The 18,781-nt window shown below is 32.1% G+C and overlaps 1 protein-coding gene across 1 annotated transcript in view; it reads left to right on the forward strand.

The window, feature by feature from the left end:
- LOC115880875 (ras-related and estrogen-regulated growth inhibitor-like) overlaps positions 1-18,781 on the forward strand; it is a 404,377-nt gene that overhangs the window by 359,396 nt on the left and 26,200 nt on the right. The window contains exon 4 of the mRNA XM_030898199.1: positions 17,595-17,776. Within this exon, the coding sequence (XP_030754059.1) occupies positions 17,595-17,776 (182 nt within the window). The remainder of the gene's footprint in view (positions 1-17,594; positions 17,777-18,781) is intronic.

An 18,781-nucleotide genomic window follows, 5' to 3' on the forward strand; every position in this document is an offset into this window, starting at 1 on the left:
GATAATAAAAACATCAATATCATCAGTTGCTATGCATCGAGAGTCGCAGTCATCTCGAACTATTCTATTTTCAAATATTTGGGAAGTATATTATTAAATGTGTTTTAAGACATACCTGTATATTAGCAGGTACTTTTTTCTACCACCTTTAGTAAAATAAATTTGTTGAAAAATGATAGATCGTACCACCAGCAACTGACTTTTTGATGTTTTGGTAACTAAAGTTGGTAATTTGTGTTTTATTTATCGTTATATATGTATTTGAATTTTATTGATGCTGCTTCAAGTTTTTTGCAATAAAACATACCGTACCAACTTTAGTTGAGTACATTTGTTGGAGAACGATAAATTGGAGTACCAGCATATGACTTTTTGTTGTTTTGTGTAACTAAAGTTGGTAATTTGTGTTTTATTTATCGTTATATATGTATTTGAATTTTATTGATGCTGCTTCAAGTTTTTTGCAATAAAACATACCGTACCAACTTTAGTTGAGTACATTTGTTGGAGAACGATAAATTGGAGTACCAGCATATGACTTTTTGTTGTTTTGTTTAACTAAAGTTGGTAATTTGTGTTTTATTTATCGTTATATATGTATTTGAATTTTATTGATGCTGCTTCAAGTTTTTTGCAATAAAACATACCGTACCAACTTTAGTTGAGTACATTTGTTGGAGAACGATAAATTGGAGTACCAGCATATGACTTTTTGTTGTTTTGTGTAACTAAAGTTGGTAATTTGTGTTTTATTTATCGTTATATATGTATTTGAATTTTATTGATGCTGCTTCAAGTTTTTTGCAATAAAACATACCGTACCAACTTTAGTTGAGTACATTTGTTGGAGAACGATAAATTGGAGTACCAGCATATGACTTTTTGTTGTTTTGTGTAACTAAAGTTGGTAATTTGTGTTTTATTTAAAGTTATATATGTATTTGAATTTCATTGATATTATTTCAAAATATCGTACCAACATTCTTTAGCCAATTAGGAGATTGATTTTTGTTCCGTTACAATGGCAGCTAAATATACTAATAACACGGATTCGGAAAACGAATTTATGCCTTTAGCAATCCTCCAGTCTAGAAAGTTTTTATAGGCAGACATGTAATGATCCTTAGACTTTTGTGGTTTGGTTTGTTAATTTGGCCGCCTCTGCTATCTCTGGTGGTGACAGGGCTCATTATCACTCTCATAATTCATTTTTTGATTTTAAACGAGTTCTTGATATGCCACTTAATAATCACTACCTACTTAACATTTGACAATTTTAAAAGGTCAAATCATCCACGCCACGCATCGGGATGTTGTGAGTGTCAAGTTGGCATAGCAACAAATGTAAAGTAAATGCAAAGTAATTTATCATAATTCACTGTTATCAGATGTTATATTTCACTCTATTATAAATATGAGTAACATATTCCTTCAGCTAGGAAGTAGAATATTGATTTATTATTAAGTGGTCGTGGACAAAAGTATTTAAATTATTTTGACCAGAAGTTTTGATTGGCGTTGTTGACAGGTGACTAGTTCGAAATTTCTACACAGATAGCGCTAAGTCGAAACAGTTTGGAAACATAGGTTTCCATATATTGTCGATTCATTTTCGCAACTCGAGTTTCTCTCTTTTTAGACACAAATAATATGATATAATGCACATGATTTGTGTCCGACTCCATGTCAATTTTATAAAATAATGAATTAAAATTCCGCCATGTTGGCTAATGATAGCGTTTTAACTAAAAATATGCGTTTTATCGGTTGTTGAGCTTTTAAACTTGATAAATGATATAGAAATAAAAATAAAAAATATTTTGTAGCAACAAATAATGATATGTAGAAGGGGCATTAAAAATATAAAAGTACATTATTAAATTAAACGATGAATTTGCTTTTGGTAGACAGTCTTTGTGCGAGAAAACCTAAAAAAATAGATTTTGCAACATGCGCAACCATCATAGGCGTATTGAAAATACCAGATACAAGTCGGCGGTTGTCGGCAATCACCTGTATTTTTTTTACATTTTATATTAATTTGTGACGTCATTTGGAAGAGCTCAATAAAAATATAAAGAACTAAACCTTGTTTGGAAAGCAATTTGACATTCGTGACGTCACCACTCCGGCAGTCTAGGGTGCGTCCAGACCTGACGAGACGAGCGCGAGACGAGAGCAAGACAAAAGCGAGACATTTTCTATCAATTTTTTACGCCAACCTGCCACGAGACAAGCCGAGTGGGATCATAGTGAAAGAAAGCCAAACACATATTAAATTGCAATTGAATATAACAAACGAATATAACTAAACGCCAAATAATAACGCATACAGTAATACATTTTTGTATCTTTAATATGATATTCGGTCTTTAACATGGTATTCATCGTCGGTTTTCCCCCTTTTGGCTGTTTTCCCCTTTATCCCTTACACGATGTTTTTTACATAATACGTTTAACGTTTTTAGAACAAAATGTTAAATAAAAAAGTTATTGGTAAGGTTAAGAAGCACATTTTAACATTACTATAGAGTATACAGGTACACAATTCAAAAAAAGTGTTGCGGATATAACATATTTTCTAATGGGAATACCCTATTTTTTATTTTATTATTGGGTTATACATACGTACAATTCGGTAACTTTTCCTGCCATTTTTTGATATTATATATCTAAAATTAATAGATGTTGTAATAATTCAATTTGTTTAAAGAAATGTTGGATTTCGGTAGGGTAAAAATTATCAGTGACATAAAATTTGTAAATTCTATCAGAAAAAATGATAATACATACGGTGTACGATTTAAAGACAAAAAAATTCTGGCGGAGGGTAACATTGTTGATGGTTGCTTTCATTTTGAAATCCACACACAGACATAGACTATCTTAGTTTGGTATTTTGTTTCTTCACATTTATAAACAGTGGCTGTTGAAAACGGGAACATCTTGGACACAAATTGCAGAAAATGTTTTGAAACATTTCCTCTAAAAGTTTTGTTTCCGCATCGAAACATTTCGGGAAACGACTAGTGTCAACACACATGTAATAAAACGATATAAAATATATATGTTTTGAAAATGTTTCCTATTTATGGCATACCGTTTTCATTTTGTGTCAAGAAACAGAGACACGCTTATTAGAAACATTACCTAAAATGTGTCCAAAAATACTACTTGGGATGAAGAATTTAAACGTGGACGGATTATTCTTAGCGACCATCCAAGAACAAGTTCACCAACAATGGCAGTCTCCCAGGAAAATGTCGATGCTGTCCCTCAGCTGATCCAAGAAGATCGACATGTCACATATAGTGAAATTGAAGAATCATTGGGCATTTCAAAGACCTGAATTCAAAAAAAATTACATGCAGAATTATCTGTAAAAAATAGTTTCTCGTTGGATACCGCATCTGTTGACGGAAGAACAGAAAGCAATTAGAGTCATTTGGTGCCAAAAAACTCTACACCGACTTAACGCAGGAAAATATATACAGTATACAGTGTATTGTCAGTGGTGATGAATCCTGAATTTACTTTTAAGAACCCGAAAATAAACGTCAATCGGCTGTTGTACCCTTCCATTAATTGGGTGTTTCGAGATGAACGTTGGGAGTTTTCGATGGTGATGTTTCCAAAAATATATGGTGGCGACATGACATTTGTCTCAAAAGCGGGTCATGGAGCAGCAATTCCTCTACAAGATTCAGAACTGTTACTGCTATTACAAGCGTCTGTAACCAAACTAGCTAGTTTAGAAAACAAAAACTTTGTTTTTTTTTACTTTAAATTTAAAGCTATGTGCTTATAAAGGTCTTAATATTTTATCATTTCTTTCACAGCTATATAATTTTTAAATTATTTGATGCGGTTTTATTGCTTTTTTTATGCTCATACCTATATTTTAATTGGAAACTCATAATGTGTTTTAAGAAAAGAATTTCACGGCCGCCAACTAGTATCCACTTGGTAAATTTATCGCCAAGATTTATTGGGCACTTTCAGAAAAAGTGGGTTAATTTCACAGCATCTGGCAACAGCGATAAGTAACTGGCGCCAATATTATCATTTTTAAATGGAATATAACACGCGAAATTACCGAAACAAATTTGCCATAGCAATATCCGTGTTCAAACTTTTAGAACATAAATCTTTTTCGTTTGAGTATTTTACTCGTAGGTAATGAATATTTATGAGCACACTTTTTCTAAGAAAGAACTGTAAATGTACTTTTTTGTCGGTGAAAAAATGGAGCTCTAGTAGTGTAGAACTCCTTTCGACTACAGTCTGTCCAAGGAGTGTAGGATATCGTTATGATTCTGACAGAGGATATCCCAAATTTTTTTTAGAAACACAAAAAACTGTTGCAAAGCTTCATTCAGAAACTCGAAATTAGTGGAATAAATTAGTGGTTTCAATTATACTTTAGAGTTTACGATCATTTACAATGTTTAAAAAATACAATTAAAATTAATAGGACATTGTAGCAATAGCTTGCGGTAGTCAATTGTATCCACAGAGAAAGCCCCTAATAGTTATCTGATAAAACAATAAACTTTTTATCTAACCACAATTTCTCTTGACGGATGATAATCAATGGCCAAAATGACATTACTTGCAAATTTTTAAGTATAATTAGTGGAAAAAGTTAAAAGGTTGTTAACTTTTTCTAGTAATTGAAAATTACTACTATTAACTTTGACATTTGGAATGCTTACATTGAAATAGCGGTATGGTAATCCGATTTTTCGAACTACTATATGCTAGTCAATATAAAATATCCACGTATAGTTTCAGTCCGTTATTTTAGTTAGTTTATATAGGGTGTTTCAAAACAAATGCGAAAAACTTCAGGCGCTGATTCCTTGTTCAAAATAAAGGGTAGTTTGCTTCATAAACGTTGGGTCAAAAGTCAACCATTAGGGAGATATCACGGTACAAAGATGGCGGAAAAATAATGTTTTTATTTTTTATCTTGAAAACGAAAAGAGATAGACCAATGAAATTTTTTGGAAGCATTACTGTTATGAAAACACACTTTCTGGTAATTTTTTCACTTTTTAAAATAAGTGGAAATGGTTGAAATAAACTACCCTTATCATTCTTGTTAACGAAATTTAAAGAAAAATCTTATCAAATACATGCAAAAAAAATTTGGATAGTTTAGTTTGTTTAGACACTTTTTTATCTCTTGTGTTTTTTTGGTAAAAATCACCGATTTGAAATTAAAAAATAAAATGTAAAGCATTACATGTCAGGACAAAAGACATTTTTGGATAAAGAATCTAGTAGGCTGCTGTCAAACAGTTTTATTTCGTAATAATATCGTTACATTTTCTTCTGAACGATAACCTCTTAAAAATTATTTAGCAAGACAATTTTTAATTCTGTATTTTAATTCGAATGAACGAGTTCTAAACCAAATGAACAAGGACCGAGAACTCGACATAATAAAAAAGAGGAAAGCAGCCTATTTGGGCCATATCATTAGACATAGCAAGTATGAATTCCTTCAGCTCATCATCGAGGGTAAAATTGAGGGAAAGCGCGGACCCGGACGACGGCAATGCTCCTGGCTGAAGAATATCAGAGATTGGACAGGCCTGGACTCACATACTTTGCTGAGAAGAGCGAAAAATAGAGAGGAATTTACCGTTGTTGTTGCCGATCTTCACTGAATGGAGAAGGCACTTTAAGAAGAAGAAGTATTTTAATTCATGAAAGTACAAAATAATAAAAAAAAATACATATTAAAAAAATAAAAATGTTTTTTGTTCTGATGGGGTAATGCTTTACATTTTATTTTTTAATTTCAAATCGGTGAGTTTTATCAAAAAAACACATTTCTAAAAAGTTTCTAAACAAACTAAACTATCCAAATTAATTTTTTTGCATGTGTTTGATAAGAGTTTTCTTTAAATTTCGTTTAAAAAATTTCGTTAAAAAAAACAAGTATAATAGGGGTAGTTTATTTCAACCCCTTCCACTCATTTTAAAAAAGTGAGAAAATTACCAGAAAGTGTGTGAGATAAAAAAGTTTCTAAACAAACTAAACTATCCAAATTAATTTTTTTGCATGTGTTTGATAAGATTTTTCTTTAAATTTCGTTAACAAGTATAATAGGGGTAGTTTATTTCAACCCCTTCCACTCATTTTAAAAAAGTGAGAAAATTACCAAAAAGTGTGTTTTCATAACAGTAATGCTTCCATAAAATTTCATTAGTCTATCTCTTTTCGTTTTCAAGATAAAAAATTAAAACATTATTTTTCCGCCATCTTTGTACCGCGATATCTCCCTAATGGTTGACTTTTGACCCAACGTTTATGAAGCAAACTACCCTTTATTTTGAACAAGGAATCACCTCCTGAAGTTTTTCGCATTTGTTTTGAAACACCCTGTATATGTATTTTGACACCTGGATTATAAATGTGTAAATTAATTATTGTATCTACGTTTAAGACTTTGAAAAAGATAAATACTGTTGAAACGTCAGGAACGTTTGGAAGCAATAAACATGTTTAATTATTTTATGTTTACTTACTAGTTCTTATGTTTTGAAAAAAAAAAGTTTTGTTGAAAACGGTTTGGTTTGGTTTGTTTGGTTGATTTTATAAATATATAAAAGTAAGAAAGACCATCAGTCGCATACCGTTCACATAACTTTTTGGTAAATTTTAGACATTTTGGCAAGGTTTCAAAAAATGTTTCGCTTGTTCCTCTTTTTTACCCTCTCGTACACTATTTTTTAATTTGAAAGTTGGCAACCCTAAGTTATAGTTATGCACTTACCACTTACTATTAAAACTAAAAGAATTTCGGACTTGCAAATTATTTTTTTCTTTTTCTTGCAATTCTTTTTTCCAATTGATATAGTATTGTCTAGGGATTTTGTAACCATTCTGAAGCAAATCGGTTTTAATATTACTTAGTTCAGAATTCAGAGACTCTTGGTCACTGCATACCGGGTGCATCTCAAAAAACTGGTGTAAAACTATGATGTAGGGTAGACGTGGGGTAGACTCAATAATTTGTTGTTTTATTTTACGTTGTGAATAAATGTTGGTAGTTATTAAAATTTTTATAAAAATATATAATTCTAATAAAAATAGATAAGTTATAATAAGTATTTATTACCACAAACATCCGATACGCTACTGAAGCAGGTAAGTCAAATTAACGTATCTAAATTCTTTAACATCTAATCTTTGACAAGTAATAAATAAAAGCTAAAATGAAATATAAGAAAAATATATAATTTAGTTAATTTAAGTGAATTTCATAAATGATCGGTTTACTACACGTATGTATATATATATAGTCTTACTAGCGAAAAGTTGTTCCATTATTTCACGTTCCATATTCCATAAATCGCGATTGTGTCACTGTTAATTTAAGTGCTGCCACAATTTCCATCTAGATTTACTACCTTTATACAACTATCAGTAGTAGAATAAATAATACATAACATAAAATAAGCTCCGTAAAGACTGACAAATCCACAATATTTCAAATCAAATTCTAATGTGTCAAATGAATCGTCAAACAGAACTGTCAAGGATCCCCACCCTAGAGTGCTTTTATGGCGCTTTTTCCGCCCACCATGCATGAATACATGGATAGCATTATGCTCCTTCCTTAGTCTTCTTATTCAAAGGAATAAAGTAAAAAAATACCGAGGGTGCCATTTAAAAATCAAAAGTTGTAGTCATTGCCAGTGAAACAGGAAGTGACCAAAAACAATTGAATACGTCAATCAATCCTAATTTATGTCATATACTAACATACCAAATCTCATTTTTTTTATCTGAAAAAATAAAAAAGTTATAGGGGGTGAGCCACTTTTGAGACGCACCCGGTATAGTAATTGCTCTATGACATTATGTGTTGACTATACCTTTTTTGGTTGCTTCAGAATGGTTCGACTGAGAATTAAAACATTATCCCGTATATGTGGATTTTCTATACAGGGTGGTCCGAACTGTATTCCGAAAACTTCGACAGCATATTCTGCAGATAAAAATAAGTAAAAAAGTTCGTATAAATGTATGTCCTAAAATGTTTAGTTTCGGAGATTCATTTTTATTTTCATTTCTTCCAAATAATTTCTGAAGTAATATCAATACTTGGATGAAAATTGCTGTCTGGGAGTTTTTTGACATGAGAAATTTGATTTTGATATCAATATGACTCTTATGTGTAGGTGACGCCACCTACATGTGTTTTAACTGTTTTGAAGAGTCATAACTTTTCGTCCGTACCTGTATAAAACCTACGGAATTAAAAAATATACATTTCCGCGATTTTTTACGTAAAAAGTGTCTCTTGGTAAAAATCGCTACGAGCAACCGTTTTCAAGATATTTTGAATGAAAATAGTCAATACATGTCATTATTCACAAACAATAAACACGTTGAGTAGATAGTTATTTGACTGAAATAATAAATTTGGGAAATTTTTATTTTTTTAAGTTAATCATAAATTTTTCTGCGAAAAAATGTTGATAAAACAATTTCTGTTGAAATTCTGGCACAAACATATTTCAAATTTATGATTTCAGGCTAATAGGTACTATTTAGTTAACATGTTCAATTTCTGTCAATATGACAGGTATTGATAATTTCGACTCTAAATATTTGGAGAACTATTTTTACCAAGAAACCTTTCTTACGTAAAAAACCTCGTAAATGTATATTTTTTTACTCATTGGTTTTATACAGGTACGAACAAAAAATTATTATTATTCAAACCAGTTAAAAAATATGTAGGTGGCGCCCTCTACAAGTAGGAGTCATATTAACATCAAAATCAAATTTCTCATGTCAAAAAACTCCCAGACACCAATTTTCATCGAAATATTAACGTTACTTCAGAAATTATTTGGAAAAAATTGAAATAAAAATGAAATTTCTACACCCTGTATCTAAGAAACTAAGGATTTTAGGACATATATTTATACGAACTTTTTACTTATTTCTATCTGCAGAATATGCTGCCGAAGTTTCCGGAATACAGTTCGGACCAACCTGTATACAGCAGTGCTAATGGACCCATTTCTACTGATTACTGCTTCTACTGATTAAGGACATCCAGAAACGCTACACAGAAGTTTTTCTCTTTCTCAATCGTAATTTCTGAACCACTCATAAAACGCTCCAATGCAGGTATTCTTAGTGGACACCCTCCTGCTTGACCGCCACTCATTAATTCACGGGTGAATGCTCGGCTCTAGTATATAAGCTCAGTAATTTTAGGATTTAGATTAGTTCACACTTGATGGTATGATGATTTTGATGTATTTGAGGTACTTGATGAAGTATTCAATCAATGCGTACTACCTGTTCTAACGTATTGTCCGGAGACGCTAACTTTAACCAAGAAAACTGTAAGCAAAATCAGAACAACGCAAAGAGTTGTAAAACGAGAACAAACAAAGTACGAGACAGAACAAAAGTCATGGATGCCATAGAGCAAATAACCACTTTGAAATGGAATTGGGCAGGGCTCATTGCAAGGCGAAACGATGACCGATGGACGAAGAAAATTATAGAATGGAGACCAAGACACGATGCATTCAGGAACAGAGGCCGTTCTCCAACCAAATGGCATGACGACTTCAGGCGTATCCACAGTAACTGGATACAAATAGCTCAAGATAGGGAGTTAAGGAAGCAAACGAGGGAGGCATACGTTGAGCAGTGGACATTAGTGGTTGGTTGATGATGATGATTATGACAATTGATGGTCAGTGATACTTCTGACCGAAACGTTGTGTAAGCAAAATAGATAAAGACAATGGAAGTCCGAAATTATTTTAGTTTTAATACTGAATCGTTATGCACTTACTAATATAGCAACTACCTGAATATTATTTCATTCCGGATCATCCCCTAAATTAAGCATTTTTTACCTATTCAGCGTATTAAATTAAAAAGCTTACAAAAAAAACAAATATTATAAATACCGTCCGCACCATGCCCATTAACTAATTATCATGAATTAAAATATCAGATTATTTAACAAATCATATGTAAATTTCTTAATATTTCTTCTCTCGCGACTTTAGTTGGATTCCTTACTATATCATAACGTTAAAGAGGATTAAAAAGCGGCATTTTATTAAGATAACGCTTGACAGGAGGACATGTACAGTGTGTTAAAAATATCCGGAAATTTTGCGAATATCTTTAAAGAGGCTTAATGGATTTTTGTACACGACGAATCGTTATAACAGTTAATACTGCGTATATCTTCGTAGCGGGTTCATTGTGGTTTGATGTTCTGGGAACATCGGGTAATATATAGCAGTTTTAATCCTATACATTCATGGTTTCTCGGAAAGAAAGTTTCAGAAGAGCAAAAAAATGTTAACAATACACATAATATACAGGGTTTTCTAAGATGTTTTCTATGGATATCTTGGAAACTACTGGACCTAGAGAGTCGGCCAAATAGGAAAAGAATATGCAGTTTTGTAAGGACAAACATATGCGCCTTTCGGATTTTTGAAAAAGTTTATAGCTTACTAGATATTTTGAAAATAAAAACAAATTTCGACTATTTTAAAAATGCTCCATAATCCTATTTTAGATATAAAGTTTTCTGATAAAAGTTGTAGATAAAATCGCATCTTTAATGAGATTATTGTGTTTTCCGTTTTTTTTTTCTAAAGCCTGTAGTTTTTGATATATTATGACACAAACATATTTATGTTATTTAAATAGTAACCATAGTTGGCCATGACTTCATAAAAGTGCCATTTTTTCAAATAATATTTTAATATACAGGGTGGCGCCTCTTATACGTCGCGGTGACTCCAAGGAGAACGACAGTTTGTATTGAAATGAAATTTTGTGAGCATTTGTAGGTTAATTCAGAGCACTTTTTAAAAAATAGAGAGTTCTACAGGGTGTCCCCAAAAAAAGTTACTCATCAAAGTTGTGTTTTTTGTAATGAACTACCCAATTAATTTCTGGATTCTAGGAAAAAAATAAAGGTCAGTTTTATTAGGGTGAAGTATACTAGTTAAATGTAAGGTTTTTGACTTATTTTACATTTTCTAAAAACGAAGAACAATTTTTAAATTTCAATAAAACCTACCTAAATTGGAATTTACCCGGTATAGCCTAATAGGTAGTTAAAATAACTATTGTACTTTAAATCAAATTAAAACCTAACCCAAAAAGTTATACAGGGTAAGGTAAAATTAACGTTGAACATTGGTCACCTTTAAAAGCAAGTTACTCCTTTAGTTTAAATGGAACACCCAGTATATTATTTCCATATTCAATGAGAAATTCATGTCTCTTCAAAATACTATAAAGGTTGCCTGTCCCTCAGACAAAGATTTTCGTAGAGATTTTCATTTTTATGATTTAGTGTGAGTAGATCTTTATTTGATTAAATCTAGGTGGCTGTGATATGTCTGACGTTACTTCAACATAGCTGTTTAATTAGTTCAACTTTAGCAACTAGTTATCATTTTGAGTCAGTTAAAACAAAAAAAATCTCAGAAATTTTTCGAAAATGGAAACTTATCCTACATCAGAGAGAAATGATATGATTCTATTAGGAATTATATTATGCAGTAAACAGGAAAGGCATTATGAGCATTTGATTTCATCTACCTAATTTTTGTTACATAATTAAGGTTTATATCTACTTTTAATTCTGTAATAGTTAAAATATATGCCAAACTGTCCATTATGGGGGAAACCAAGCGCAGAATGTTGGCCGCCGTTCAGACGTCTACCATTCTGTATGCTTCCGAGGTCTGGGGAAGGGCCGTTGAAGTGAAGAAGAATAGGGAAATGTTAAGGGTAGTTCAAAGGCGATTGGCGCTATGTCGCGAATATGTCGAGGGTACCGCACTATATCAGCAGATGCGGCAGAGGTAATTAGTTGCATGATACCGATAGATCTTCTAATACAAGAGAGGATGCAGAGAAAGGCGTGTCCGGATAGATCGCGAGAGTTTAACCGGGAAAAAATACTGAACACATGGAGCGACAGATGGAAACACAATGTAGACGGGAAAGCGCAGTGGACAAGAGAACTTATACCACATATAAGAAACTGGATAGATCGGAGCCATGGAGAAGTTACCTACGCTATGACACAATGTTTATCAGGACACGGATGCTTCAAGAATTATTTATATGTATAAAATGTTTAGTCCAAAATGCATCTACGGTGACCACGATAACGATACAGCAGAGCACACAATCCTGGAATGCAAAAGGTGGACCTATGAAAGAAATAAATTAATGGAGAGTCTAAATACAGAGAAACTAACTTACACTAACTTGGTTCCAAAGATGCTTAAGTCAAATGAGAACTGGAAAGCAGTCCGGGAATATATGGAGGTGCTGATATCTGCAGAGGAAAACGAAGCCAAAAGGTTTGGAAAGTAAAAAAAAAAGAAGAATAATTTGAGTGTACCATACTGCTCTAGTACTGCTTTGTACTTACCACACTCGCTAGTGTCCAACTTTGACTGAAGTGCTCAATTACCTGCAACATCACAATAAAACTGCCTCCCCCAGAAGTAATGCCGAACGGTAGTTCCTTGGAGAGATACTCAAAGCGGTTTGTGGAGGTTTTTTAGTCGGTAAGGTACCTCAACCACCCCGACAGTACCATTTACGGTCTCTGGTTTGCAGATTTTTCCCCCACGAACAAAAAAATAGTTAAAATATGTTTTAAACGTGTATCTTTTTATTAAAGTACATTTAACTTTTGTTAAATTAACACATCCACCCTAGATTGTTTTCAAATAATAAATATCTACTGACGCAAAATCATAATGACGGGTAATTCTCCATTGAACACCGGAATAATATACGAGGTGTTCCATTTAAAATAATTTTAAAAGTATCTTGCCTTTAAATGTGACCAATGCTAATTATTAGTTTTGTCTCACCCTGTATAACTTTTCGTGTCAAATTTTAATTTAGTTTAACATACAATGGTTAGGCTATATAGGGTAAATTACAATTTAGATAGTTGTTATTAAAATTTAAATTATAATCTTCATTTCCGCAAAATGTGAAATATGTCAAAATTCTTACATGTTAGGCCTATGCTTCTTAAACAAAACTCACCTTTATTTTTCCATAGAATCAAAAATCATTTAATATATAGGGTGTTCCATTACAAAAAAACAAAACTTTGTTGTGTAACTTTTTTTTGGGACACCTTGTATAACTATCTATATTTTTTATAAAATGCTTTCAATTAACCTGACCAATTACCAAACCAAACCAAAACCAAAATTTTATTTCGATTTAAACTACCGTTCTCCCTGGAGCCTCCGCCTCGTATGAAAGGCGCCACACTGTACAGGGTGTCCGGAAATTAATGCAACAAAATTTGGTCGTAGATTCTTGTAAAAAAATAGGTGACTCATATTTTTTATTTTTGGCGAGTGGCCCCCCTTTTCGGATTTACAGCCTCCTGAATTTCGCCCCTAAAAAGAGTTTTTTTTTAATATCTCAGGGCCCTGTTGGACGAAAATCGCTAAATTTGGTACACGTTGTTTACCGTAAAATGACATTTTTTGATGCTACATGACTAAATCGGTAAAATTTTACCGTAAATTTCAATGGCAAAATTTTTAAAACGGCAAACAATTTAAAATAATTTTTATTTTCCAAAATCTTTGTTTTTATTACCTAATTGCGAACCAAAATGTCCAAAAACCTAAATTGCCGTTTTTAAATTTTGCTTTGAAAATTTACATAAAAATTTTTAGCGATTTGGTCATGTATGAAAATGGTTTTATTTTTTTTATGCGAAAACGGTGCGTCGTACGAAAAAAAAATCAAGAGATAAAGTTGTTCAAAATTTAATGTAGATTTTAAAAAATAATTTTTATTTAAAGAAACCAGTGGCGTACCATTTTTTTCTTCAATAATATTTAGTTTAAATACCGTAGGGACGCCACTGATAAAAATAAAAAAAGTTAATAGCATCAAAAAACGTAATTTTATGGTAAAACAACGTGCACCAAATTTAGTGATTTTCGTCCAACAGGGCCCTGAGATATTAAAAAAAAACTCTTTTTAGGAGCGAAATTCAAGGGGCTGTAAATCCGAAAAGGGGGGCCACTGGTCAAAAATAAAAAATACGGGTCACATATTTTTTTTCAAAAATCTATGACAAAATTTTGTTGCATTAATTTCCGGACACCCTGTATAATATGTTTTTTTCTATTTTTTTTGACTAATTTCACTTAGATGGCATGGTATTCTTATTCTATTATGATCTATAACTTAACTTATAAAAAGACAGACTATTTTATTACACGGTTATTTTATCAAATGTTCAGAAATGTCTCTCTTGACTCATAAGTTCTCTTGTAAACTTGTCAGGTGATCGAGGAGGCCCATGCCAATTGGTGTACCTCTTTCTATCGCTGAGTTAGTTTAGTTTATGAGGAGGAGCGTCATAATATCCAAAAAAAATCGCCAAATATATTTGCTTAGTGAACACGACACCCAGTATACATAACTGGACATGACAATTTTTGATGTAATTATTATTAAGCCCCACGGATTTTTTTTACGATATTAATTTAGTTTGACGCGAAAGATTTCGTCTTTGGAGTGATTTAATTAACAGTATTCGGCCATGGAAAGCATTAACGAAAGGTCCATTTAATAGGATTAAGGAAATACTCGACTTGCACGGTATATCCGTATAAATGTTCAGTGGACTCGAATTTTGGGACACCACAACATGCCTTTTTAAGAAAATCACTAGCGTAGATAACTTATGTTTCATAAAATCGGTAGCCATTTTTAATTTTTATATAAAACAGCAAATTCATAACTTTAATGATATTACTGGATCCGGCAAAGAATGTATTGACATGAATCGAAAAACAAAATGCTCAAGAGTTCTGACCGTAAAATTATATTTTAGGAAAATTTACAAACAAAATTATTGCACAGGGTGTTTTAAAGTTAGGGTAAAAAGGCAACCCCTCGATTAACCCTGTATAATATGCCAAATACTAAAGTTTATAAATAACTGAGTTTAGGAATTAAAGTTGATATAATTATATACACCTTACTAAAAAATTCATGAAAATAGGGCTAAAAATAACAAAAATATAAGACTTTAAATTTGACCAAAAATTTCCCCGTTGCATTTTTTTGCATCTGAATGTATTTTACCTAATTTATTATTAATATTAGTTATTATTACTATTAGTCCAACCTACAGCAATTTCAACTAAAAATTAATGGTATGTAAGATAATAATCACAAAAAAAACTAATTTTAAAAATTTGTAACCTCCTGTAACTATAAAACTATGCATTTCCATACCCATGTTTATAAGAACTTTTTTTCATATTTTTTGATGGGGAATCATTGAGTATTTATTTAAAGCTTTCGCCAGTTAATGATATTAACATTTCTTAAAGGTTGCTATTAGACTTGAATCAAGGTAAATTAATAAAATTGCGTTTATCTCATCAAGGAGACCGAAATCGACAAAATATCAAGAGACAACTTTTAATCGGCATTAAACTGCTTATACTATTTCGCTAAAAAGAGAAAAGAAAGTCAGTGGCGCACATGCTTTTTTAAAAAATAATCCAGTGATAACCCATATGCACGTCTCTGGTGAATATGTCGACACTTTTTTAACTTTAAAATATGTCGCATTTATAGTAACTTTTCAAAATTTCATTGGAATCGCTAAAAGCATTTAGAAGAAAATTAGAAAAAATCGAAAAAATATTAAGACTTTAACACCCTGTAGCTACGAAATAAAGCAGAATCGGACCTATTTTGAAACGAAAAATATGTCTTATTTTTACGTGGGGAGTCTCCCCACGAGAGATGGCACATATTTTTTGAAACGCCCTGTATATAGCCCGCTATTTTCTATAAAATCGCATTAATTTTATCCTCGTTCGAAAACAGTGCAACTACGCCACTGATCGAGAGCAATAAACGTCTTGCGCAATTACCGAAAAAAAAAGATCCTTCGCTCTTACTGTACTTATTCACTGGCCGGGGTTCCGAAAATTTATCTTTATTAAATCCGAGGATTAGCACCGGGCCGATTTTTATCGATTGCGTAATGTGACAGTAGTTGAAAGCGATACGGGCTTTGTCGATACGTCAATCGATAAGATTATTTGGAATTAGGATCGATACATAACGTCAGTTTGACGTTTCCGGTACCTATTAAATATGCCGAAAATATAAAGAGCCTGACCATCGATATGGTAAGATTTATGGTGATATTATGGCGAGATTAACTGTTGGAACCTTTAGCGAAGATTATAAAATAGTGTAGGAAACCCCTTGTTTAATACATATTCAAGGGAAAATTATCCATACACAGGCTTTATTCCCTTTAAAGGGCCGTTTAGACGTAGAGTTAATTTGCGCAAACTGGTTTGTACAAACCATACTTCACCAATAAAGGTTGATTCTAACTATACCTTCCATTTCCATTCCATATTCGTTTCGTATTTTTATTGTATTGACGTTATACGTAGGGAATGCAATCCCGCAAATGCGGGATCCCGCTGAGATTCCGCGGGATCAAAGTTGCGGGATTTACCGTGCGGGATCTGCGGGATTGACACATTACTACTGGGTAACCGAATAAATTACATGTCAGGACAAAAAACATTTTTAGATAAAGAATCTAGTGGGCTGCTGTAATTTTTATAGGAAAAAATCTAGTTGGCCGCTGTCACTTTTTAGGATGTTTCTAATATTATTTTATTTTACCATTACTCTACTGCAATACGTTATTATTTAGATTATTATTATTATCGTTATTATCACTAGATTCTTAATCTAAAAATGTTTTTTGTCCTGACATGTAATGCTTTACATTTTATTTTTTAATTTCAAATCGGTGAGTTTTATCAAAAAAACACAAGAGATAAAAAAGTTTCTAAACAAACTAAGCTATCCAAATTGATTTTTTTGCATGTGTTTGATAAGATTTTTCTTTAAATTTCGTTAACAAGAATGATAGGGGTAGTTTATTTCAACCCCTTCCACTCATTTTAAAAAAGTGAAAAAATTACCAGAAAGTATGTTTTCATAATAGTAATGCTTCCATAAAATTTCATTAGTCTATCTCTTTTCGTTTTCAAGATAAAAAATTAAAACATTATTTTTCCGCCATCTTTGTACCGCGATATCTCCCTAATGGTTGACTTTTGACCCAACGTTTATGAAGCAAACTACCCTTTATTTTGAGCAAGGAATCACCCACTGAAATTTTTCGCATTTGTTTTGAAACACCCTGTATATCCAAGGTATCGGAGACATAACGTTGACTTCGGCCATCTCCAATTAAAGCCACAATACGAGCAACATCCGTTACAGATAATGGCATTTTTTAATTTGAACGACATTCAAAAAATGACAAAAAAAATTTTTAATTACTATAGTTTCTCGTATTATCGTATTACAGAGCTCTCTTGGTCCGGCCCAATAATTTGACATTTCTATATAAAAATACCCTATATTGACATGGCCTTTTAAAAATTGCTATTCCTCTGCTGCTTTCAATTTTATCTGATCTGATAATTCAACAAATGATTTTTTATTGTTTCAGAAGAATGGATGTCTGTACGAACACATACGATGGGGTGAAGCTTTCATTATCGTTTATTCGGTGGTGGACAAGCACAGCTTTCACGAGGCACAAGAGATTCTCAATCAGCTAGTCAAGTTAAAACTGCCTTCTTACTATACGTCTTTACTGTTAGGGAACAAAAGAGATTTGGATCATTCAAGGTAAGAATTACATGTCTTTTCTTTGTTGATTGATTTATGAAAAAAATCTTGGAATTACATTCTTTACAATTTTACCGCGCGGCGCGAAACAGTTCAGCGTTTCGTTCAGATGTATCACTAACAGTTATTAAATTTTCCTAAAACTATTGAGCTTCAACCAAGCACAAATCAGGATTTACTGACGTGATTCAATCGTTTTCGGTCACTTCCTGTTTCGCCGGAAATGACTAAAACCATTAATTTTTAAATAACGCCCTTTGTATTTTTGCTTTATTCGATAAAAAATGACACTCTGAGTAGAATGACATATCATATGTCAACTTTTGACATTTTTGCATATTATGGTTTATTTGAAACTGTAACATGAGGTTCATAACGACAATTTGACTCGAAATACCAAGTGTATGGTACCAAATTATTCATAAAAAAATGCTAATGCGCCATACTCGTTTCGTTTAAAAATTGGGATGTGATTAAAAATACAATTTGAGCATCTTTTAACCGGCCAGGATAAGACACGAAATACACATTAGACGATCAAATCTATTTTTTAAGGCGTCTTGATTAAATTTAGTGTTTTTAACACAGCCATGACACTCTAGATTGAAATATAAAATACGATTTGTTTTTAAGCGAAAATGTAAAAAGTTTACATGTTATATGTCATTCTATCCAGAGTGTCATTTTCTATTGAATACAGTAAAAACCGAATGTGCCATTTAAAAATCAAAAGTTTTAGTAATTTCCGGTGAAACAGCAATTGACAGAAACCAATACGTCAATCAATCCTAATTTATGTCATATACGACATCAGGAAAAAAATACTTTTTATTTTTTTTAATTAAATGAAAAACAAATAATCCGGCGACGACAGTTTTTAGAAGAGCCAATTAGCTATCTTTTAGTAAAAAAAGCAACTTCCTAGACCAAGTCGTTACTTCAGTAGAGACGACACATATAAACATTAGCATTTTATATATGTAGATACTAACACACCAAATCTCG

The sequence above is a fragment of the Sitophilus oryzae genome, unplaced genomic scaffold (genome assembly GCF_002938485.1).
Source record: "Sitophilus oryzae breed Bouriz unplaced genomic scaffold, Soryzae_2.0 scaffold_165_pilon_pilon, whole genome shotgun sequence".
Classification (NCBI taxonomy): Eukaryota; Metazoa; Arthropoda; class Insecta; order Coleoptera; family Curculionidae; genus Sitophilus; species Sitophilus oryzae.